Below are 22058 nucleotides of genomic sequence, written 5' to 3'. Positions count from 1 at the left end.
TTGACATCATTAGCAGCCATATATCTTTCTCTACGGGTTGGTATATAGTCTGCAAACCAAGCAATTATGTGTGTACAGAATACTTTATTAGCATTTACCAGTCATTCTTACCTGTGTTTCTGGGAAGAGTTATTCTTAAGGGAAATCACCAAGCAGCTGCAACCCAAATAGATTTATCTCTCCCCCCCCCCTCCATCCAAGGGAAAGTGCTCTGTATGGGTACTTAAGCACAAAAATTATCCCCAGAAAAGGCTTACTGCTTAGACTGCACGCATGGACTGACTGGAAGCACGGAGCAAATGTTTAGTCTTCATAAGCATTCTTTAGAAGAGCCTTCCCCAACCAGCTGCCTGTTAGATGCTTCAGACTTCAACTTCCATCATTCCAGACCATTAGCCATGCTGGCTGAGGCAGATAGGTATAGTAGTCCAAAACATCTGGACAACATTGGCCTGCTTTAGACTCTTAAAAGGCATTACCTGTTTCAACCAGCTTGGCTAAGCCATGCATGGGAGCAGACATGCAGTATATGCTAGAGATGGTCAAACTGATACTTAACTTTCCTAAATCTAGGGAGTTTACAGGACACATCTGAGGAGAAGTATCCGTTTTACTTTCCTCTGATTTAACAGAAGTATGGCAGATTTGGGCCTATAGCACCCTGCCTCATGTAAGGCACCAAACAGATGTAACACCACTTTGGCAAAATAAACTAATTTGAAGACAGCTGCTCTTATTCCTATCTGCAATAGGCACAAGTCTTTGTAAGCATCAAAATTCTGAGAAGCAAAGAAAAGATTTCCCATCAATACGGAGACTAATAATTTACTAAAAGGATCAAAGCCAGTTTGAGAGATGCAAAACGGTACAGAAGTGAGCAATACTCATGTTACAAATCCCGTGTTGCCATTTGACAATTCTGATAGTCATCATACCATACAAAATATAGGTTAAAACAAATGTGTGGTTTTTTTAAAAAAAGAAACCGATTTGCTTTGATAAAAACAAAATTTTGGATAGATAATGCAAGTTGAAAAAGAATTTCAAAGGCTTTGTGTGCTATAACTATCGATGGGCAAATTCCTCTTAGTAAGTCTCTGCACCCTCCCTCTCAAACTCTGAAAATAACTTGGGCCCTTTCAAATCCAGTTCTGAGCCTATTTGGTCTTGATTTCATTGGTATTACAACAAGGTTTGATCCTTCCTGCAACTTTCCCAATGATATCCAATGCTCCTTCAACCACCTTTCTGTGTCCTCCAATGTTTCTGTCCCCTACACTTGTCTTTGTTGCTGCTCCAAAAGGGGCAGTGATGGCAGGACAAGTGAGGAGGTCTCCTCTCAGTTTCCTAACATCTGGCATGCTGCTAAGGCTAGATACCAGAAGTACTGTTGAATAATGTCATTTCCTAAGTGTTGCTAACATGAGTCAATAGCCATTAAAGCATGAAGCCACTGTAGTGTCAGGGATGGAAGAGATACTTCTTTTATTCACTGTCAGAGCAGCAAAACCTAGGAGGGGGTTAAATGACTTTAGTTCTACTCTAGTTTGAATTTTAATGCTATCTTTGTACTGAGCATTACAAAGTCAGCCAAGACCAGTCTTTCACGCTGAGGGCAGATGGATCCATCGCTAGCTGTAACATGTTTGAAGAACCGTTCAAAGTCTTGCATCCTTTCTTCAATATGAAAAGCAGGTTTTCAGGAGGTATGATCAGCGTAAAATTGACTCTGATGTTGCAATTTATTGCCAGTGGGCCAAGCAAGCTTTTCTTCTGCTGTAGGTCTGATTCAAGGCACACCTTATCTTCTTTTTACATGGGGATCATATCTGAATGGAACAAAACAATGCATAAATGCCTGGTTCTGAAATCCAGTAAAACTGAAAACACAGTCACATGACCTGCAAGTTGTCCATGAAGCTGACTGAGTGACCATAGACCAGTCATTGCTTCTTGGCCTAACCTGCCTCATAGGGTTGTTGCAGGGTCACAACAACCTGAGCTTGGAAGGAAGCTGGAACATAAATAAATAAAACCATTAAGGAGCAGTTGAATCTCAAATCCATTAGCAACAATGCAACCCACTGCTGAAACAGTCGTATCTTTATTGCTTGTTGAATATTAAGCAGTGATGAGGCCACATGGGGCCAGTGTGGGAGGACAGTCTACAGTTTAAGTATCAGAGTGACTGAAAAGGCCCACATGTCATACCTCTGATGGCAGAACACAGAACAGGGTCTCTGATGGTGATCTGAGCACATGTGCAGATTGTATCGGAGATACAATCTTCTGTCATTAAATCTCAGACCCCAAAAGGGTGCCGACATGCCCAGTGGGAATTTAGGACTGCCTGACCCAAGGGTCTCTGAATACTTGTGATATGGCATATTCCCCAAGCAGAGTGGTCTTTGCCAAGGAATACATAAAAGGAAACAGACTAATCCAGGGTGAATTAACATTTTACTTTACTTCGATACTTTCTGGGCAGTCTATTGCTGCACAGTGAGCCATGCATTATCATGCACACTGCTTCTTCAGATTTCCAATAGACTGAGTGTAGAAGTTTCCACCGTATGATCCGAGGCTTCCTGCCTATTATCACCCAACAGCAAGAGCAGTTTGCAACTGACAGCAAAAATTATTGTCACTTATCAAATTTGTCAATAAAAAAAATGTTAATTAAAAATTCTCATCTTTGGGTTTTCCTTCCAGAAGCAAAAATGAGGCAGAAAGTTGTCCTTGCTTCTTAATTCTGATTTTGGTCTGCTCTGAAGAACCAGGTATTAATTTGGTGTATTTATTTATATATTTAAAAGCTAGCCATGTCCATTCTATAGTTTGTTATTTGTTTGGAGGGAAGAACAGACAGTCACATGCAGTTTGAGCAAACATACAATGAGTCCTTGGACTCAGCTATATAGCTGCAAATAAAACGTTTTAAGTGCAATATACAGCACAATGTGACACTAGATGGCAATGGAGAGCCTTATGGAAAATCCAATGTGTTTTTTAAAACATTTTTTAAAAAAGGATTTTCAGAACATTTTTGTATGTGTTTAGATTCCACCCTTGAGTCCATTATGGGGAGGAGGGGAACCCTCACCTGAAGAGGTCATCTGCAAGCGAATCTTCTTTTGCTTGGCGACTCTGTTCCTAGAAAAATAAATGATTCTTTGAGAACTTCTGCCAAATATGAACTGCTCTGAACCAGCATGATTTGGGTGCAGTCAGGCATTTACACATAAATACAATGGGTGGTATCCAATACTGCATGAGCATAAGGAAACAAGGGATATTCCCTACCGTCTCCGCCCCACTGCATACTGCCTGCCCTGTGCCAAAAGGTCTCTTCTGAAGATCCTACAAAAAGGCCAGGGATGGGAGGACGGTGGGGCTGCAGTGGGAGTGGGGAAAGTGGGAAGAGGCCGCTTGCAAGCAGTCTCCAGCCAATTTTCCATGATCTTCCACTCCCAATGCAGCCCCTCACCCAGCCATGTATGAAACACTGACCTAGAGCTCATGATCATGACTGTGATAGCTCAGTTGGGTTAGAGAATGGTGCTGATAATGCCAAGGTTGCAGTCTATTTGCTTTTAACTACTTCTTGCTCCTCACCTCCATTTCTTGCCTCAACCATTCTTCCATCTCAGAATTCTTTCTAGCATGATGAGCTATCAGATCCGATCCCCCAATAATGTATGGAAGTTGTCCTGCTCCAGGATAAGCTACCTGTCAAATGGAAAGATGTATTAATCTCAACTCTATTTAACTCAGGTTTCAAACTGGGGCTTCAATGCATTTACAAGTCTCACTATGCAAAGATGGAATCCGAAACAGCTACTTACTCAATTCAGCTTCAGAGAAGCAGACAAGGGTGCCCTTTGTCATTATTGCATTCTATCATTTGAAGAAAACTCAGAATACATTAAATACAGTTGTTGAGTATTATTCTTTCATTCTAGGTTTGGGCTGTAGAGCAGGAGGGACTATACAAACTATGCAGGTTTCAGATACACTACAGGAATAATATAATACAGTTATAACTACAATTATCCACTTAAAAGTGTATATCTTCAATGTTTCTACTCAAGCTTAACAACATTACAAATGGATTCCGACTGATCTGCTCTAAGTTTGTCCTTTTACAATAACAATACCAATTTCTGATCATTCCCAAAGAGTGCAATATAATTTAAACATAGAAGCATTCTGCTTCAAGATACCCTTGCAATAGCTTTTAGGACTGCATTTAATTCAGTCCTCTATTCCCCAACACTGTACTGCAAACCTCTAGATTAAAAGACACACCCAACCAACCAAAACCAGAAGATGGTCAGATTTAGCTAATACAGATGTACCTCGAAAGTCAAAAGGAATCCGTTCCGGAAGTCCATTTGACTTCCAAAAAGTTTGGAAACGAAGGTGCGACTTCCGATTGGTTCCCGACTGCACAGGAATGCCGGAAACAATAGCAGGAGCTGCGTCGGATGTTCAACTTCCAAAAAAATGTTCGAAAACAGGAACATTTGATTCCCAAGGCATTCAGGAGCCGAGGTACGACTGTATTTTTACATATTTTCTGTATGTTCTACGTATTATCCTCTTGTGAGTTTAAAAGCACGTACCAACCTTTTTAAACTTTTTAAAGTTGTTCAGATGTCCATAATCTATTTTTGCAGTGCAACGACCATCTTTCCTTGGCTGACTAACAACCAATGATCTAAATTCAGTCAGCAGGAGCCTGCTGGGCAGATTGCTAGAGTCATTCGCACATCTATCAGGATTCTTATTTAGGAGGGAGGAAAGAATTAGAGCAATTACTGAGGTTATTCTAATCAAACTTGTTTATTAAACATTTATTCTTCATCATAAGATTGTAGGTACTTAGTCATCTATTTTCTGAGATGGTATTTGAAAACATTTCCATACTTTTTCTAACTAAATCAGTTTCTTCAAGGAAAATCGAAATCTCCCTTTAGCCATTTAATGAACTATGAAATATCTGCATCAATTTATACATTCACTATCTTCACACCTTTCACTCGTTTTCGTTTTCACAACAAACTTGCCTGTTCCTCCTACAAAGTAGGACAGGAAAATGGGTCTATTTCCTAGTTCTCTAGCAAAACAATGAAAGTTTGATAGTTTCAATTAATAATTGGGAGGGAAGCGAATAAATAGAATGCTAACAAAATAATTTAAAGACATACTATTTTTAAGATATATTTTCAAAAAACTAAATGTCACTAGCCTTAATATTGGAGTATCTTTTTAATTTAAAAGAATGCTTTTCCTACCACATTACCTATTGCAAAAATTAAATACACGAAACATTAACATGAAGATATTCCTTACATTGGAGTCATTCTTTGCGGAGCCTGGTGATTCTTCTCTCTCTTGTTTCTGGTTTAAAACTGGAAGCGACTGCTTCTTTTCTTGCTGTTTAACAAAAGGTATTGGTAAGTGTCTAACATATACTCTATACCACTACAGTAGAATTAGGCTGAATACTGTAGGCTGAAAGCTACTTGTTTGAACTCTAGCTAGCAAATGCTGAACTCGTCTGTCTCTGACTACTCCTCAAATAGAGGAAATAACAAATGGTTCTTCTGCCAAAGTGTGTGGTAGCTCCCACACGAGAGAGCTGAAATAAATTACTCTGAATGAAAGAGTTCTTCAGCATGGTTTCTCCCAAGCTAAAGAAGCCTTCTATTCATCAGCATTTATTTATGGTCACAGCTTGCAAAAACAGAACTTGACTTGTTACCTAGTTCTTGGGTTTCCACGTGAAATACTTTCACAGCTTTAAAGTATAAAATAAGAAATAATCTCTTTCATTAATGAGCAACTTTAAAATTGCTGTTGTGCAGAGCAGTGTGGCTGATTTACTGTGGCAGCACAATAAAAGATGGATGTAAAAGAGTCAGTACTTACTCACAAAAAATCTCTAGGAGAATAGTGTGAAGTTATTCAGGAAAACAATTCCGACCCAACAAAAGTAGGTTTTCACGAGAGGTCATTAAAATAATAATGGATAAAAGCTATTTTAGATAGTAATGTAAGAAAAACCCAGCTGGATCATGCCAGAGGCTCATGCAGTCCAGCATCCAGTTATCACAGTGATCAACTAGATTCCTATGGGAGGTCCTGCAAGCAGGAATTGAGTGCAACTGCATTCTCCACACTTGTGATTTCCAGCATAATTCAATATAGACTTCGACATACATAAACCTGTGGTTTCAATGGGACATAAATGCTTTTAATTGTGCAGCGGATTGTGACTAGTTTTGTTTTTGAACCTTAGGTGTACTAGGCGACCACTGTTCTTCCATGTAAAAGTTGTAAAGCTTTAAAGGAAAATAAACCTCTCTCTCCACTGTGAGTATAACAAATGCCAACACCGGCAGAAACAGGCACATTGCATCAATCTGTTTCATGTTCAATGAGCACATGGAGTTTCTGTGCCCAGTGGCTTCCTTCCATACAACAAGAAAGCATGTGCAAAAACATGAAGTACATGAAGCTGCACCACAACTGAAGCACATGGGAAAATCTGAGTATGCTAGAATGGACATGCACACATTTGTGGGCTAGGGAGGAAATGAGCACTACACAAAAAAATGGCGAAAGCAACAAAAAGGAGTCTCAACCTGAAGGGGATATTTATTGATACTGCCCGATGCACTAAATCAATGATTTAAATATTTTACCATGTTACAGAATATTTAGCTAATCACCAGATATATTTTTAATCCATCACTGGCTTGGCCCTGTTCTAAATGTCCCCCCACTTTGGCAGATCTGAAGAGTAGTTCTATGAAGCCCACCCTCTAAAATTCCAGAAGTCTGAGTACGATATATACCCACCTTGTTATCCCCTCTTGTAAAATAATATAAAGCATTTATATTCTTCCTTCTTTTATTGATAGAAATTCAAAATAATTTTATCTTTATGCTAATAGTCTAAAATTGTGGTTTATGGCATCTCTCTCTCTCTCTCTCTCTCTCTCTCTGTGTGTGTGTGTGTGTGTGTGTGTTTGTGTGTGTATGAGACAGAAAAAATGTCACTACCTGAAGTCTCCCAGTCTCCATATCTGAATTCTCTTTGATTTCCAATTTCCTTTTCTTCTTTGCACCTTGAGTACTGCCTTCACCATAATTTCCTATATCGTCTTCCCAATCCAGTTCTTGGTTTGCAAAGACAAGTTCTAACGATGCTTCGTCTTCTATTGAGTCTTCCAATTCTTTTCTCTTTTTTGATGCAATAATGCTTTCATTATTATTATTTTCTAACTGGCTAGTCTCAGCAATAGACTTTCTACTTCCACCTATACAGGACTCGTTTGTGTTCTGGTCCAAGGTACATGACCCCTTTTGAGATCCTCCTGCCTTGCTTTCCCACAGCCAAGAAGTTACAGGCTGAGTATGACTAGAAGCCAGTGATGACTTCTCCTCTATCTTTGCATATTTAGACTGTGATGTTTCTTCAACCTCATCCCTTTCCCTTGAATAGAAAGAAAAAAGCATTTTAGACTTTTTTTTCAGATTGAGGGAGAACCTAACATCGTGCAAGTGAACATGATAGATCTCCCAACCCTCTAGAGCAAATGTTGCTGGTGCAGAGGAGGGAGGAAAGGGAAGCTAAGTTCCTATTTGCAAAAGCAGAACATCACAAATGGATATACACAGAAAGATCACAAACACACACTTGTTCACTACTTATCTTTATGATGAATAGCTATGACCCCAGACAGACTGAATCCAATCAAGTACAACTCAGATGGCACTTGTAATAATCATAGCAAGCATTTAACTGTGCACTGTAGTGTCTCTAATTTCAAATGGGATTCATCGTGATGGCATCCTTAGGAGCAATCAGCAAAAGATAGTTTACTCATAAGCAAACTTATTTTATTAAAATGTTGCACTGATTAGCATTGTTCAGGCAAAGCTTCTTGGAGCCAGGATGTTATCAATATGCATTGTTTGTGAGGATTTTACTTATTTTCAGTTAACTATGGAACTGAAACATCTGAGATCTTTGAAAGCTAAGCAAAGACCAAAAATTAGGGAATAAATATTAGAACTAGCCTGACTGCAAGAGATTTATGTGAACATACCTTTTTTTGGTAACTGTCTGGAAGTAGTTTTTAATTGAATTCAATTGTTGCTGTGAATCTCCCTCTTTATTTCTCCTATTCCCTGACATTTTAGAGGGAGAGGGCGAAAGGCTACTCTGATTAGTCTCGGGCCTTGCATTCAACCTGGGTAATGTAGCCCCAACATTCACAGTGCCAGTTCCTGCTGGAGTCTCATTAACAGTAGTTATATCCAGTGGGTAAGGTTTTTTCCTTTGTTCCCTAATAGGAGTTGTTGTTCTCTTTCTGTCCTCTCCTGACACTTCCATGCTGTGTAAACAAGGAAAAAAGGAATAGGTCAGTACTAAGTCAATGACCAAAATCTGTACCATCACATTACATAATCTATAATCCGTTTCTCAGATTTTTGGTTATTCTGCTGATCCCTAGAAATGTGAGGTATTTGTAAGGTCCATGCATGGGTTGCACCTAAAGATGAGAATTTCTTGCTAGATTGAATTTCTTCTTTTTTTTTGCCAGCTCCCAGGAATTTGAAATTTCTCTACCATCATCTGCTATAGGAGTAGTAACAGGCCTGATGGCAGTGACTGATATAATCAGGCATTGGCTGAGGGTCCATGAGCTCAGATGGGCCCCTCATTAATCTCATCCTCACTTGGCCACCCACCTCCCTACCAGGACCCTGAAATGGAGGCATAGTAGTAACTGCATTTTTGAATGGCAGCTGCTGAGCTCCCCTACATGGGTGCATGCATCTTTGTCAGTTCCTTAAAGGGACTTGGGTACAAAGCACTAGTAAGTATGCTTGCAAACAAAGGGCATCGTCACCGGTGCTGCACATCTGAGAGTTTGCTCCTGCTAATCCTGGGTGGGTTACACACACTTAGCAAATGAAAAGAAAAGGAAAGCCATTTCTTCCCTTTCCATTGTTTGCTTGCTTTCGTCCACCCTCTTCCTCAACTTGCCCACCGAAATCACAGTGGCAAGGCAAAACTGCAGGAGAAGGGCAGGGCCTGAGGAAGAAAAATCTGCTCCTTTGCAAAGTAGGTATTACCCACCAGTACCGGTTGGGGTTGCTGGAACAAATTCAAAAGCGCAGCAGCACACACCTGCACACACTCTAGTAGTGCTTCCAGACACTATTTTTTTCTTCAATCTGGTACATACCAACTAGTTTGCTTTCTTTTTGGTTTATTGATTGATTGATTACTTCCTTTCTACCCTATTTGCACTTTCTTGCTTTTTTCCACCTGTCCCTCTGCTCATTTTTCTCCTCTCTCGAGCTTCCAATGCTCCCCTCCAGCAGCAGTTTCAAAAATGACTCTCTTCTTTTTTGAAAACAGCTGGCTGTGTCAATAGTAACTGTGTATTTTTCAATTTTCTCAACTGAATTTGCCAACAGCCTTTTTGCCTCGGTTTTTGAACATTTTGGAACTCGAACGGTCTTCCGGAACTGATTACGTTCAAGAACCGAGATACCACTGTAATTATGTAGCAGCAAATAAACACAACAGGATGCATTTCTGAGCAAACATGTAGGATTGTTTTAATTCTGTAGTGCTGAGTAATGGCTACCCTTGGTTCTGATTTTCCCACCATCTGCAATTCTCCCCTCCCCCACATTTCATGTGTAATAAACATTCCACATTTTGCACAATGTGGCTAGTGATAGTCTTGCTCTATTTCCCAATTGTGTGTACTTAATATACCCTGAAGTTATATGTCAAGGCTAACACTTGACTGCACAAGACCCTGGGCTGGCCTTGGACAGTGGCTAGAGTGTGGGCTGCACTCCTCTCAACTGTTTGGAAGAAGGTGGAATATGAATGAAATAAATAACACTGGTTTGTTGGGTGCATGTACACAGAAAAGCAGTATACAAATAAAATGACTGAAGTGTGTTTACATGAAATGTTGCATTTTTTTTCCTGCCTTAAAAACTCACCAGGCTTTTTTTTTATTTTACAAAAGACAAGACAGATGCAGTACTGAAAGTTACTCTCTATAAACTAGGAGTCCCTGTCTTTTGTAACTTCAGAAGATTAGAAACTCAAGAATCTACCCATGCAGTTTTTGGCACATGATGAAAGTTTTCATGTGAAAATAAAGGCATCACAGTCAGACTAACTGTGGCTGATGAAGCCATATTTAGAAAGAGCAAATCAAAAGAGCTCCTGCTGGTACCTTACCATGTGTCCATCAGTTGGTCCATTTCTGTGTCAGCTACGTATGCTGCAATGGTGGGCATTACTGTTTCATCTACTACACTTTGAGAAAGGTTTGGTCCTGTAACAAGTGGTGCTGATGTGGGTTTTACACCTGCAGTTTAAAAGCAGCAAAGAAGAATAAATGTTAACATTTTAAAACTATATAATTCATGCCATTTCAGACAAATATTATTCAAAAATATATTTTTGGGCAACTCTTCCTACTAAGAAGTGTCCATTTATCTCCCCATCTTGCTTCTTCAATACAGTGGAACCTCGGTTTTCGAGAGTCTCGGAAGCCGAACGTTTTGGAACCTGAACACCAAAAACCTGGAAGTAATTGCTTCTGTTTTCAAATGCGCCTTGGAAGTCAAACGGCTTCCGAGGTGCATTTCCCATTTTTTTCAATTGAATTCTCCAACCGCTCATTGCACCTTGGTTGTCGAATATTTCGGTTGCTGAACAGTCTTCCGGAATGGATTACGTTCGACAACTGAGGTTCCACTGTACAGTGGTACCTCGGGTTAAGAACTTAATTCGTTCCGGATGTCTGTTCTTAACCTGAAACTGTTCTTAACCTGAAGCACCACTTTAGCTAATGGGGCCTCCTGCTGCTGCCACGCTGCTGGAGCACGATTTCTGTTCTCCTCCTGAAGCAAAGTTCTTAACCCGAGGTACTATTTCTGGGTTAGCGGAGTCTGTAACCTGAAGTATATGTAACCCGAGGTACCACTGTATTCAATACCAAAACCTAAAATCTAGTATATCCTCTTACTTAAAATTCTATTGCATGAGGTGTCTGAGCATCCTAAAACTAAGGGCCAATCCGGAACTAATTCTATCCAGTGGTCAACCATACTTAATGAATTGGGAGCAAGTCACAGGACCCGTCTCTGGCCTCTCCCATATAAGCAAATTAATTAGATAAAGAAGTTACAGAATTATGCTGCAGAAACAGAATGGAAGTGAATAAAAGTGAGATTCAGCTTATTTGCTGTCAAAATTGGATACTAAAATCCTGGTGCTTTTTACTTTTCCAATTGAAGGCTATTTAAAATCTGTCAAATCTGCTAGCAAAAAAGATGTAGGGTCATCAATAACATAAGGCTATCTGTTATCCTAAAACAAAGCACTCTTAAATAATATGCTCCCTCTTTTAAGCTGTTTGCTGAATTCGGTTCCTTAAAATGCAGGACAAATATTTTTTTAAAATATAGATTTTAAAAATTACCTGCATCTAGTGGAGTTTGAGGATTACAGTATGTTTTTGTGGATGAAAAAATAACTGCTAGACCAATTTCTGCCTCAGATATTGTCCTCCATTGCTTCCTATTAGAAATAAAACACACTGTCAGAAAAACAAGTGGAAGTCATTCACCAAATAACATCCTTGGAAAATAATGCTAAAACATTACAGCTAGGAACAGACTATCATGCAGGATGCAACCTGTGAATTGGCAAGGGATGGATATCAGTATTTGTTTAAAAAATATATGGCATTCTAACAAGACTCTGGGCTGGGTTATAATGAAGAAGAAGAAGAAGAAGAAGAAGAAGAAGAAGAGAAGAAGAGTTTGGATTTGATATCCCACCTTTCACTCCCTTTAAGGAGTCTCAAAGCGGCTAACATTCTCCTTTCCCTTCCTCCCCTACAACAAACACTCTGTGAGGTGAGTGGGGCTGAGAGACTTCAAAGAAGTGTGACTGGCCCAAGGTCACCCAGCAGCTGCATGTGGAGGAGCGGAGATGCGAACCCGGTTCCCCAGATTACGAGACTACCGCTCTTAACCACTACACCACACTGGCTCAATGAAGGGTGAGCTAACAATATTTTAAATGAATAAAATGGTCCAAGGGAAATTGTCAGTGAAACATTTAATTCTAGTAACCTGCTGTTTCCTGCCTACATTCATTTATATTCAGACCGCACATGTATAACAAGTCTGGGAGACACTCCAGATGTTGTTAATTTATAATCACTATGTATATACTGCATTTTATTGAAGCACCTCAAGGTGACTTAACCCAATTTGCCATCAAACCCCAGCGTAAGTGCTAGGGGTAATAGGAACTGTAATTCACATCATCTGGAGGACCACCATCCAGTGGGGTCCAAACATTTTTCAAAGAGAGCCAGATTTGATGAAGTGAAGCGCTATGGGGGCCGACCAAAGTTGTTGAGCTTTTTTTTATTCTAATTCAGCTACAATCATTTCTTGCATGTGATAGAAATCTGTGGACTTACTTTAACATTAGATATGCACAGATATTTTACAGACCCTATTTGTATATTTGTATTCGTTATGGTTTCACAGCCCCTCCAACAACAAAAAAAACAACCTCTGTACTCTGTACTCAATTACTAACATTTCAGCAATCCTACCTTTGGAAGACAGCTGTGATTCTATCCATCCATTTCCTGTCCAAGTCAGAAATGGACCCTTGAGAGTTTGTCAACCCTACTTCAATGACACAAATATCAGGTGCTACCAAAGAAGAAACAATCTCTGCTTCCTCCGTTATCAGTTTCGCTTCTCCTCCTCCAAGTTTAATTGCTGCACTCAGTTTTGCAAACTAAAATTAAACACAAAGCCCAAAGGTTCAAAGAACAGAGCTCACATTAATATGACACATTTCTATAATAAGCATACCATTTTGTAACTTAAGAAGTAATGTAACCAATATGAGGACTCTACAAGTGACAATAAACGCAATGGTATATACAGAGAAGATTACAAGTGTGCTTATTACTATTTCAAAGGTTTCTTCTTTATTCCCATTTTATCATATTACCTTGTCTACAAAGACTATCAACTGCAGTATGGAACCTGTGATCCTCCAAATGTCACTGGACTACAAATGCTGGCGTGCTCTGGTCCATGGGGTCACGAAGAGTCGGACACGACTAAACGACTAAACAACAACAACATCTGGAGAGTGACAGGTTCCCCATCCCTGATTTATATCATACAACTTGAGTTCCTTTAGCAAGATAGGAAAGAGTCAGGCAGGTTCTGCATTCTAAAAAATGCCAGAGTACCCACTTTGGACACTACATTGCACACACAGTAATGCATGTGGGTGCATGCAATGCAATGGGGGGGGGGGGGAGACATGGGAGGAAGTGGGCAAGCCCAAGACCTTCTTCCAATCAGAGAACAAGCCCTTGGTGGTCTTTCAGCCAGTTCTCTGCTCACTTTTAAAAGCTGCATGTTCAATGTGCCTTTTGTTAACATGAATGCAGCTCAATAGATGACTCTGAATAAAGACAAGTAGAAAATTGACTGAAAAGTCAAGTTCTGAGCTCCAGTGAGTACAAAAGTCCTTAACTTGGGTTACAAATGTTCATATATCGAATAATCTAATTTAAATGTCTTTGTTACTTTTAATTTTCTTTGAGGCACTTGAGTGAAAAAAATTTTTGACAAATAAATAGTAGGGGCTCAAGTTTTTATAAGAAGAAGTATGGACACATCAGTGGCTCCACTCACAACATCACAACCCCCAGGGACCTAATCTCAACATCTGCACACTGAGCATGGACATCTGCAAAACGGCACCTATGAAAGAATAGCTGGACATGCATATGTAATCCATGTGAATGGGGATCCCTGTGTGCATTCACACACTCGATGTCCATGGATGTCATGAATAATAATAATATTATTATATATACCCCACCCATGTGGCTGGGTTTCCCCAGCCACTCTGGGCAGCTCACAGCATATATCAGAAAGTACTAAAACATCAAACATTAAAACCTGCCTTCAGGTGTCTTCTAAAAGTCAGAGAGTTGTTTATTTCCTTGACATCTGAAGGGAGGGTGTTCCACAGCCAATACTGAGAAGGCCATCAGTAGGCCAAGCAGTGCAAACCTTCTTCTCATTATTGCATGTGTACAACATTTAAGGAAGGCTAATGAGTACACAAAACCTGTGCTATTAAAATAATCTCTGTAGATAAAAGTATTTTAAATTACTTTTGTCAAATTTTGAACAGTGTCAGTTACCTGCTTAGCAGTTAGAAACACAAACGTTTTTCCTTTGAATATTGTTCTTCTTATGGGAGAGGTTGCCAGATCTAATTTGTTATTCTTAACACTCAGCTCATCAATAGGAGGGTTAAAACTGTGAATGGAAGAAATGATTGTAAAAATGTAGCTTACATTTTACATTACTATTAACTGTCATTCATTTCTACATTGCTTACCTAGTTTGAGTACATCTGTTTTTCTATCCAACATCTAGCTGGTTTACTGTGTTATACACAGTGTTGCAGACAGTAATCTTGAGGCATTATCCATTTGCACACAGGCTCAACAATAAAGGTCTGCTTCTTCCCCACCCATGTAGCATGTAGTCCTAGAGCCCAGGAATCACTGAACACATGTTCATTTTTTTCTCTATCCAGCCCCCCTTTGCTGAACGCAATCTTGAAGTCTGTCTTGGTCAAAGGCAAAGACCACAACCATGCAGCCTAATATTTGATTACCTATTTGATAATATATTTGATTAACAAAAATCTGAAAACTCCACAGGCACGTTTTTATGACATGCCCACTGTGTATAACCTGTCTGCAAAAAAAAGTTCAAAGGTTTAAATAAAAGTTGTGAATTCAAATTACATAAAAAATAAAAGCTGTTCCATACAGTTTATATGGACAGTAGGTCCTCTCTAGAGGCAATATAAATTTTAGTTTTAATTGAAGATCAAAGCATCACAAAACTGTTAATTTTATTCATCAGCAGAAATAATTTAACATTAACCTGATCTTAGATTGTGAATTGAGATGTATTTTACCAAGGCAATTATTAACTACATAATTTATTTTTAAAGCAATGTTTTGTTAATGTTCATATTCCCAAGAGTATTTGCACCACTTCAAAAGATATTACCAAAGATATCTCTATAGCAACCTGTGAAAATGAAGACGAATCAACTCGCATAACATCCAAAAATATCCTGTCATTTCCCCAAGAGCTCATAGCAACAAGTCAGCAGTACAACACTTTGCCAATTAAATATAATTATACTTAATCTTCCTCACCATGGGAAGACTTTGCTTCACCTAGTCTGAAAGAGGGAAGACCATAGCTGAGGAAGTCTTCACTGGATCGACATGAATTGGGAAGTTACAAACCAGTATAGAATCCTCCTTTCCTAGACAAATAAATAGACTTTGGCTAAGCAGCTCCAGATACCCCAGGGTGGTGTTTTATTTATTTATTTAGAATACTTGCATCCCACCAAAAGGCTCTCAAAATGGCATATATAATAGATTTGCACAATACAATAATTTTCAAAATGATTTGCACATGTAACCAGAAATAGCATGGTGAGAGTTGATGAGAGCTGGAGTACAGCAACATTTGGAAAGCCAATGATCCCCTACTTCTGCACTAGCAGATTACAGAAGGTGGTGCTGGGAGACAGATATTTTTCCTTATAGGAGTTTTTTTGTTGAGTTCCACACAAGTCTATGCTATTATTTGTTATGGGAACTTTCTTGTGGATTTCCACATGGGTCTATATAAAACTACGGAGAAATGTTGCCTGGATTTTAAAGTGGGTTGTCACCATGCCATCTAGCTATTTCTCCCTGCCAGGTGAACCAGGCACAATGGATGAATGACAGCCAGAAATCAGTAGTAGGTTTGATAAGGGTGAGTAAGTTATAATAATAACAACTCCAGGCACGCCTGGAAGAAGCGGACCATTTGGATCCCTTCCAGTCGGGATTCAGGCCTCATCATGGGACTGAAACTGCCTTGGTCGCACTGGTTGATGATCTCTGGCGGGCTAGGGACAAAGGTGAGAGCTGTTTCCTAGTTCTACTGGATCTCTCAGCAGCGTTTGATACCATTGATCATAACATCCTTCTGGACCATCTTGAGGGGCTGGGAGCTGGGGGCACTGTTATACAGTGGTTCCGCTCCTTCCTCCTGGGCCGTGTTCAGAAAGTGGTGGTGGGGGATGAGTGTTCAGACCCCTGGGCCCTCACTTGTGGGGTGCCTCAAGGTTCTGTCCTCTCCCCCATGCTTTTCAACATCTACATGAAGCCGCTGGGAGAGATCATCAGGGGATTTGGGCTGGTTGTTCATCAGTATGCAGATGATACCCAGCTCTACCTCTCTTTCAAATCAGAACCAGTGAAGACAGTGAAGGTCCTGTGTGAGTGCCTGGAGGCGGTTGGAGGTTGGATGGCAGCTAACAAATTGAGGTTGAATCCTGACAAGACAGAAGTACTGTTTTGGGGGGACAGGAAGCGGGCAGGTGTGGAGGATTCCCTGGTCCTGAATGGGGTAACTGTGCCCCTGAAGGACCAGGTGCGCAGCCTGAGAGTCATTTTGGACTCACAGCTGTCCATGGGGGCACAGGTCAAATCTGTGTCCAGGGCAGCTGTTTACCAGCTCCATCTGGTACGCAGGCTGAGACCCTATCTGCCTGCGGACTGCCTCGCCAGAGTGGTGCATGCTCTGGTTATCTCCCGCTTGGATTACTGCAATGCGCTCTACATGGGGCTACCTTTGAAGGTGACCCGGAAACTACAACTAATCCAGAACGCGGCAGCTAGACTGGTGACTGGGAGCAGCCGCAGAGACCACATAACACCGGTCTTGAAAGACCTACATTGGCTCCCAGTAAGTTTCCGAGCACAATTCAAAGTGTTGGTGCTGACCTTTAAAGCCCTAAATGGCCTTGGTCCAGTATATCTGAAGGAGCGTCTCCACCCCCATCGTTCTACCCGGACACTGAGGTCCAGCACTGAGGGCCTTCTGGCAGTTCCCTCACTGCGAGAAGCCAAGTTACAGGGAACCAGGCAGAGGGCCTTCTCGGTAGTGGCGCCTTCCCTGTGGAACACCCTCCCACCAGATGTCAAAGAGAACAACAACTACTAGGCTTTTAGAAGACATCTGAAGGCAGCCCTGTTTCGGGAAGCTTTTGATGTTTGATGTATTATAGTATTTTAATATTCTTTTGGAAGCCGCCCAGAGTAGCTGGGGAAGCCCAGCCAGATGGGCGGGGTATAAATAATAAATTATTATTAGTAGTAGTAGTAGTAGTAGTAGGTTTGATAAGGGTGAGTAAGTTGAAATCCGGGCAACATGGTAGGAGGTTCCAGAATCTGAGAAGTTGTGAAGGTGTCTGTTCTGGATACTCTCTACTTAAAGAAGTATACAGATGCAAAAAGAATTGCAACCAGTCAGTAGACAACAGTGGGCCAGAAATAGCAGTATAAAGAGTAGCTCCTTATAGACTTTCCTAAGGAAAAACCAACTATAGCAGCACCATTGTATAAATTTACAAAATGTTTCTGCTATACTTCAAAAACGTAAATGTTCCATATAATTCTGAATGTGTGTAAACATATAATGATTTAATCTGACGACATATAAAATTACACTATGGCATAGATATCTATAGCGTGTATGTTATGCATTATATTCAATTCATGAACGTGCATGACTTGAATATGGTTATATCCAGTGCTTTCTTTCTAAAAAATAATGTTAAAGGGTACTCTCACTTTCCTACTCATATTAAAATACTGACCCTCAATGAGGCCAAACTTAGATTCACAAAATGTTTAAGGGTATGTGTTCTCCTGCGTCCCCACAGAAAAAAAAAGTACTGGTTATATCTAAGCAGGGCATACTCCAGGAGTTTTTAAAGCCAACTGCTACATAGTAGAACATAATAGTCCAAATTATAATTATCAAATCCTTTTTAAATCTAGGGTGTGTATTATAAGGTATTACCTTTCAGGTGTCGGTAACTGCTGTTTCGCCTGAATTGCTTTGATTAATTCATCAAAATACTCTGGCTTCACAATTGGTCGACCACAGATCAAGGCACATATTGCCTAAAGATAAAGCAGATAATCACTACCATAATTGACAATAGTACAAAAACGCTGCACGCTCTCTCTAACCTGTCTTCATTCCCAGCCTTTCACTCACATCTCTCTACCCCAGTCTCACAACCCACTGGTTAGTGGTACCCTCTTAAAACAGAAAACTACAACCCTTTTGCTGCCATTGTCTGTGGACACCATTCTCACTGCCTTATCAATTCCTCCCATCAGCAGCACACCTTAATGCCCCATATAACAATGAACTCTGCCAGGATGTTACCTTCCCATCACTCCCAAACACATCAATACCAAACTGAGCCCCAGAAATTACACCAGGCTTCCTCAACCTCGGACCTCCAGATGTTTTTGGCCTACAACTCCCATTATCCCTAGCTAGCAGGACCAGTGGTCAGGGATGATGTGAATTGTATGAAAACATCTGGAGGGCCGAGGTTGAGGAAGCCTGAATTACACTCAACTCCTAAGTACTTCTAAATCACTCATCTCCTTTACTCATATGCTTTACAGCAGCTTTCTTGCTAACTCTATACAATCTTGCTAACTCTATACAATTCAACTTCTCTTCTCACTCCTGCACTCAAATCCAAAGATTTATGCCAAATCCACACCCTCCTATATCCTAACTTCGTTGTTTTTATCTTTCTATTAAATTGTTCATTGCATGGCCATCAGTGTCAGCTCCACATCTTCTGGAATGCCAAAAATACACTCCCTCTTATTTGACTCCATAATGGCTATTTGTAATCCACTACACACCTCTAAGAGTAAACCCCAAGGAACATATTGGGACTTCCAAGTAATTATGTGCATGACTGCATTGTTAAAGCACAAAGATGCCTCACAAAAAATGTCACAATACTCCTGTGCCTGCTGCCAGGAAGTCTCAATTTTCCAATGAAATATTAAAGTGAATTGACAGGAAAGGGAATATGAAAGAACGGTTTGCGGCATATAGGACTACAGACCATTTTACTGCAATGCACAGTTCAGAAAAATCAGTATTACGCTTGCATATCAGATGCACTTGAAATGTCACAACTCACCTTAACTGTAAGTTTGACTGAGTCCATAACAAGATGAGTACATCCTTCTTTCCACTCATTCACCACATGGCCTCCCAGCTGTAGAATATTTTTACTTAAAGCACTTTTCTGTGAAACAGCTAAGCACGAAGAGCACACTACCAAAGGCTCATAGAATATTCTGCAAAGTAGTGTTAAAAGAAACACACAATATTATTACTTTATTTAGTTAAATAATAGCAACTGAGTGTGTGGTCCTTTACAAGGAGAGGTCCCTGCCCTGAAGAGCTTATCAATCTAAATTTGACACGGGAAGCAACATAGTGGTTTCAGTTGCATGTAAAGGTAAAGGTAAAGGTAAAGGTAAAGGTAAAGGTACAGGTACCCCTGACTGTTAGGTCCAGTCGTGGACAACTCTGGGGTTGCGGCGCTCATCTTGTTCTATAGGCCGAGGGAGCCGGCGTTTGTCCTCAGACAGCTTCCGGGTCATATGGCCAGCATGACTAAGCTGCTTCTGGTGAAACCAGAGCAGCGCATGGAAATGCCATTTACCTTCCCTCCGGAGCGGTACCTATTTATCTACTTGCACTTTGACATGCTTTCAAACTGCTAGGTGGGCAGGAGCTGGGACCGAACAACAGGAGCTCACCCCGTCACAGGGATTCGAACCACTGATCTTCTGATCAGAAAGCCCTAGGCTCAGTGGTTTAGACCACAGCGCCACCCGCATCCCTCAGTTGCATGTACTTAACCTCAATTACAGGTTCAGCTACAGTGAAGCATAGCATCTAAGGGGCTGTGGCAAAGGTCTTACAGAAAAGGTGGATTTTGAAAGAATTAAGAGTTGGCACCATGACAGTGTTCTAGGAGGCATTTCCAACTGTACAGAACAGCTAAGGTGGAATATCTGAGGCAACAGGAGGCCTTCAGACAGTGGAGGGAGGCAGAGCTCCTGAAGCAAAGATTATGGCAGGAATGTATCATGATCTATGAGTAGAGACATTTGCAAGGGAACTCATACCCTTTGTAAGATTCACAGCTGACAATGACTATTTTTGTCCATTTCTAATTAGTCCTCAGACATATTCCATGACATTCAAACAAGCATAGCCATGAACATTTTAAGATGAGCACAAATTGATCTTACCTGTACTTGCTTCCAAAGACTCCAAAAGTGACTCTGTCACCGGACCTCAAAGTTCTAGTAGTACCATTTGCTAGTTTTTCTTCATTAACAAAGGTACCATATTTAGAAGTGTCTTTTAAAGTTAACACAGGAAATGTAGAAGACTGAGTCTGAAAATAAAAATAACATTTCAGGTACCAACAACAGCAACCGAGTTCATTTTATCCAAACCACACATCGTGGTTTGTTGGGAGTGTAACGATCTATAGGCAATATTTACTCTTGGCTTACTGATTGTGGTTTGTTGAAGCAAAATAAAACACAATTATTCGTTTGGATGTAACACTAAGCAAGGGATCAAATGATTTCCCTACGTTTCACTCAGACAGAGGGGTTGATGGCAAACCATTATCTATAGTTTATTGTGATACGCAAACTGGGTCATTGTGTTTTTTGTTTCTAGCATTAACCCTCTATCTCAGCCTTCCTCAATCTGGTGCTCTACAGGTGTTTTGGACTATAGTTCTAAGTGACAGCCAGCACAGGAGTCGTAGCCCCAAATACCTGGAGGATGCCAAGCTAATAAAGGCTGCTATATCTGGTAGCTACTTTTTTCATTTGGTAAACATATTGAGTAAAACACATCCAAAACATAATCTTCTTAGATGAGGTCTAAAAATCTGGGAGCAGTAAGAAATCTGTGACTTGACTGAGGCGGTGCTGCACATTCTATAACTGCAGAAATTATGATAAAAATTGCATGATGCAATTTCATAATGTTGTACATTTGGTACTTACAAGGTTCACTTGAGGGTGACTAACTGAAAGGACTGCATGGCTTCGGCTGATGGACTGATCCGCTTGAATTAAAATGGCACAATTTTTACGTCCGACAACATACTCAACACCAACTAAAAGGTGGTATGACTGTCCTGAAATGGGAAAAACACAACCAAATTTTAATTAACCTCTGATGGTATAACGCTAATTTTAATCTTTATTCATGTGGATGGAGAGTTGGAGACAGGACTTTAGCCACCGCTTCCACCTTACAGCAAGGATGTGGAAAACCTGCGCCCCCCCCCATGTTTTGCTGGACTACAACTCCCATCATTCCTTGCTCTTGGCGATGCCTGCTGGGGCTGATGGGAGTCGTGCTTCAGCAATAGTTCCCCACACCTGCTCTCAATGCGAAGCCCATCTCCCCTCCCCCCCCCAAGTTTTCCAAAGTAAACATCGGCTAATTGGCTAACTGCCGCTTCTCCAACCCGCCCAAACGCGGCAAGCCAGGACAGGCTGAACCAACCAATCAACACGCAGAAGCCGGTACAACCAACAGGCGTCAAACCGGAGTGAGACTAGTTGCCCAGGACACGCCTCCTCCCCCTCAGGCTCCGCTCCTCACCTGGCCCGGACTCGTCAGCTGGGCTCAGCTTCCACATCCTGAGCCGGAAAGAAGCCGGAAGGCCCGGCCCAGCCCAGCCCGTCTCGTCTCGCCTTTGTATCTTCACCAGCTTCCCCAGCCCTTCTTCTCCACCTCAGAGTAGCTGCCCGAGGCGACGCACCTCTTCTCTTCACACCGCGCATGCGCCTTTCGAGGAGGCTGGCACAGCGACGACATCGCGAGAGCCCAGACTGAGAGAACAACAGAGAGCGGAGGGAAGCCCTCCGACAATTGAGCGCATGCGTGACCTTTTCTCTATTTTTTTTTTTTAGCAAGTTTAGTAG

The 22058-nt window shown here is 40.9% G+C and overlaps 1 protein-coding gene across 2 annotated transcripts; it reads right to left on the bottom strand.

Annotated features, from left to right (window-relative positions):
- Window positions 1-809: 809 nt before the first annotated feature.
- On the bottom strand, window positions 810-21948 carry NBN (nibrin). 2 transcript variants are annotated; one of them, XM_083517261.1, is made up of 16 exons: window positions 21736-21944; window positions 21129-21262; window positions 20352-20500; window positions 19226-19385; window positions 18067-18170; window positions 14316-14433; window positions 12690-12880; window positions 11538-11635; window positions 10289-10418; window positions 8121-8408; window positions 7072-7504; window positions 5356-5439; window positions 4630-4785; window positions 3616-3729; window positions 3104-3153; window positions 810-1829 (listed from the first exon to the last, which is right to left on the bottom strand). In XM_083517261.1, the coding sequence occupies exons 1-16, from the start codon at window positions 21770-21772 to the stop codon at window positions 1802-1804; spliced, it is 2274 nt and encodes a 757-aa protein (XP_083373387.1). In that variant the 5' UTR covers window positions 21773-21944; the 3' UTR covers window positions 810-1801. The 2 variants fall into 2 exon arrangements, with proteins under 2 accessions (XP_083373387.1, XP_083373388.1); XM_083517262.1 differs by lacking the exons at window positions 810-1829; window positions 3104-3153; window positions 3616-3729; window positions 4630-4785 and having other exon boundaries at window positions 5398-7009; window positions 7055-7504; window positions 21736-21948.
- Window positions 21949-22058: the final 110 nt, after the last annotated feature.

The sequence above is a fragment of the Podarcis liolepis genome (genome assembly GCF_965112155.1).
Source record: "Podarcis liolepis genome assembly, chromosome: 8".
Classification (NCBI taxonomy): Eukaryota; Metazoa; Chordata; class Lepidosauria; order Squamata; family Lacertidae; genus Podarcis; species Podarcis liolepis.
The sequence above is the reverse complement of the archived record's forward strand: the minus strand, read 5'-3'. Positions and strand labels throughout refer to the sequence as shown.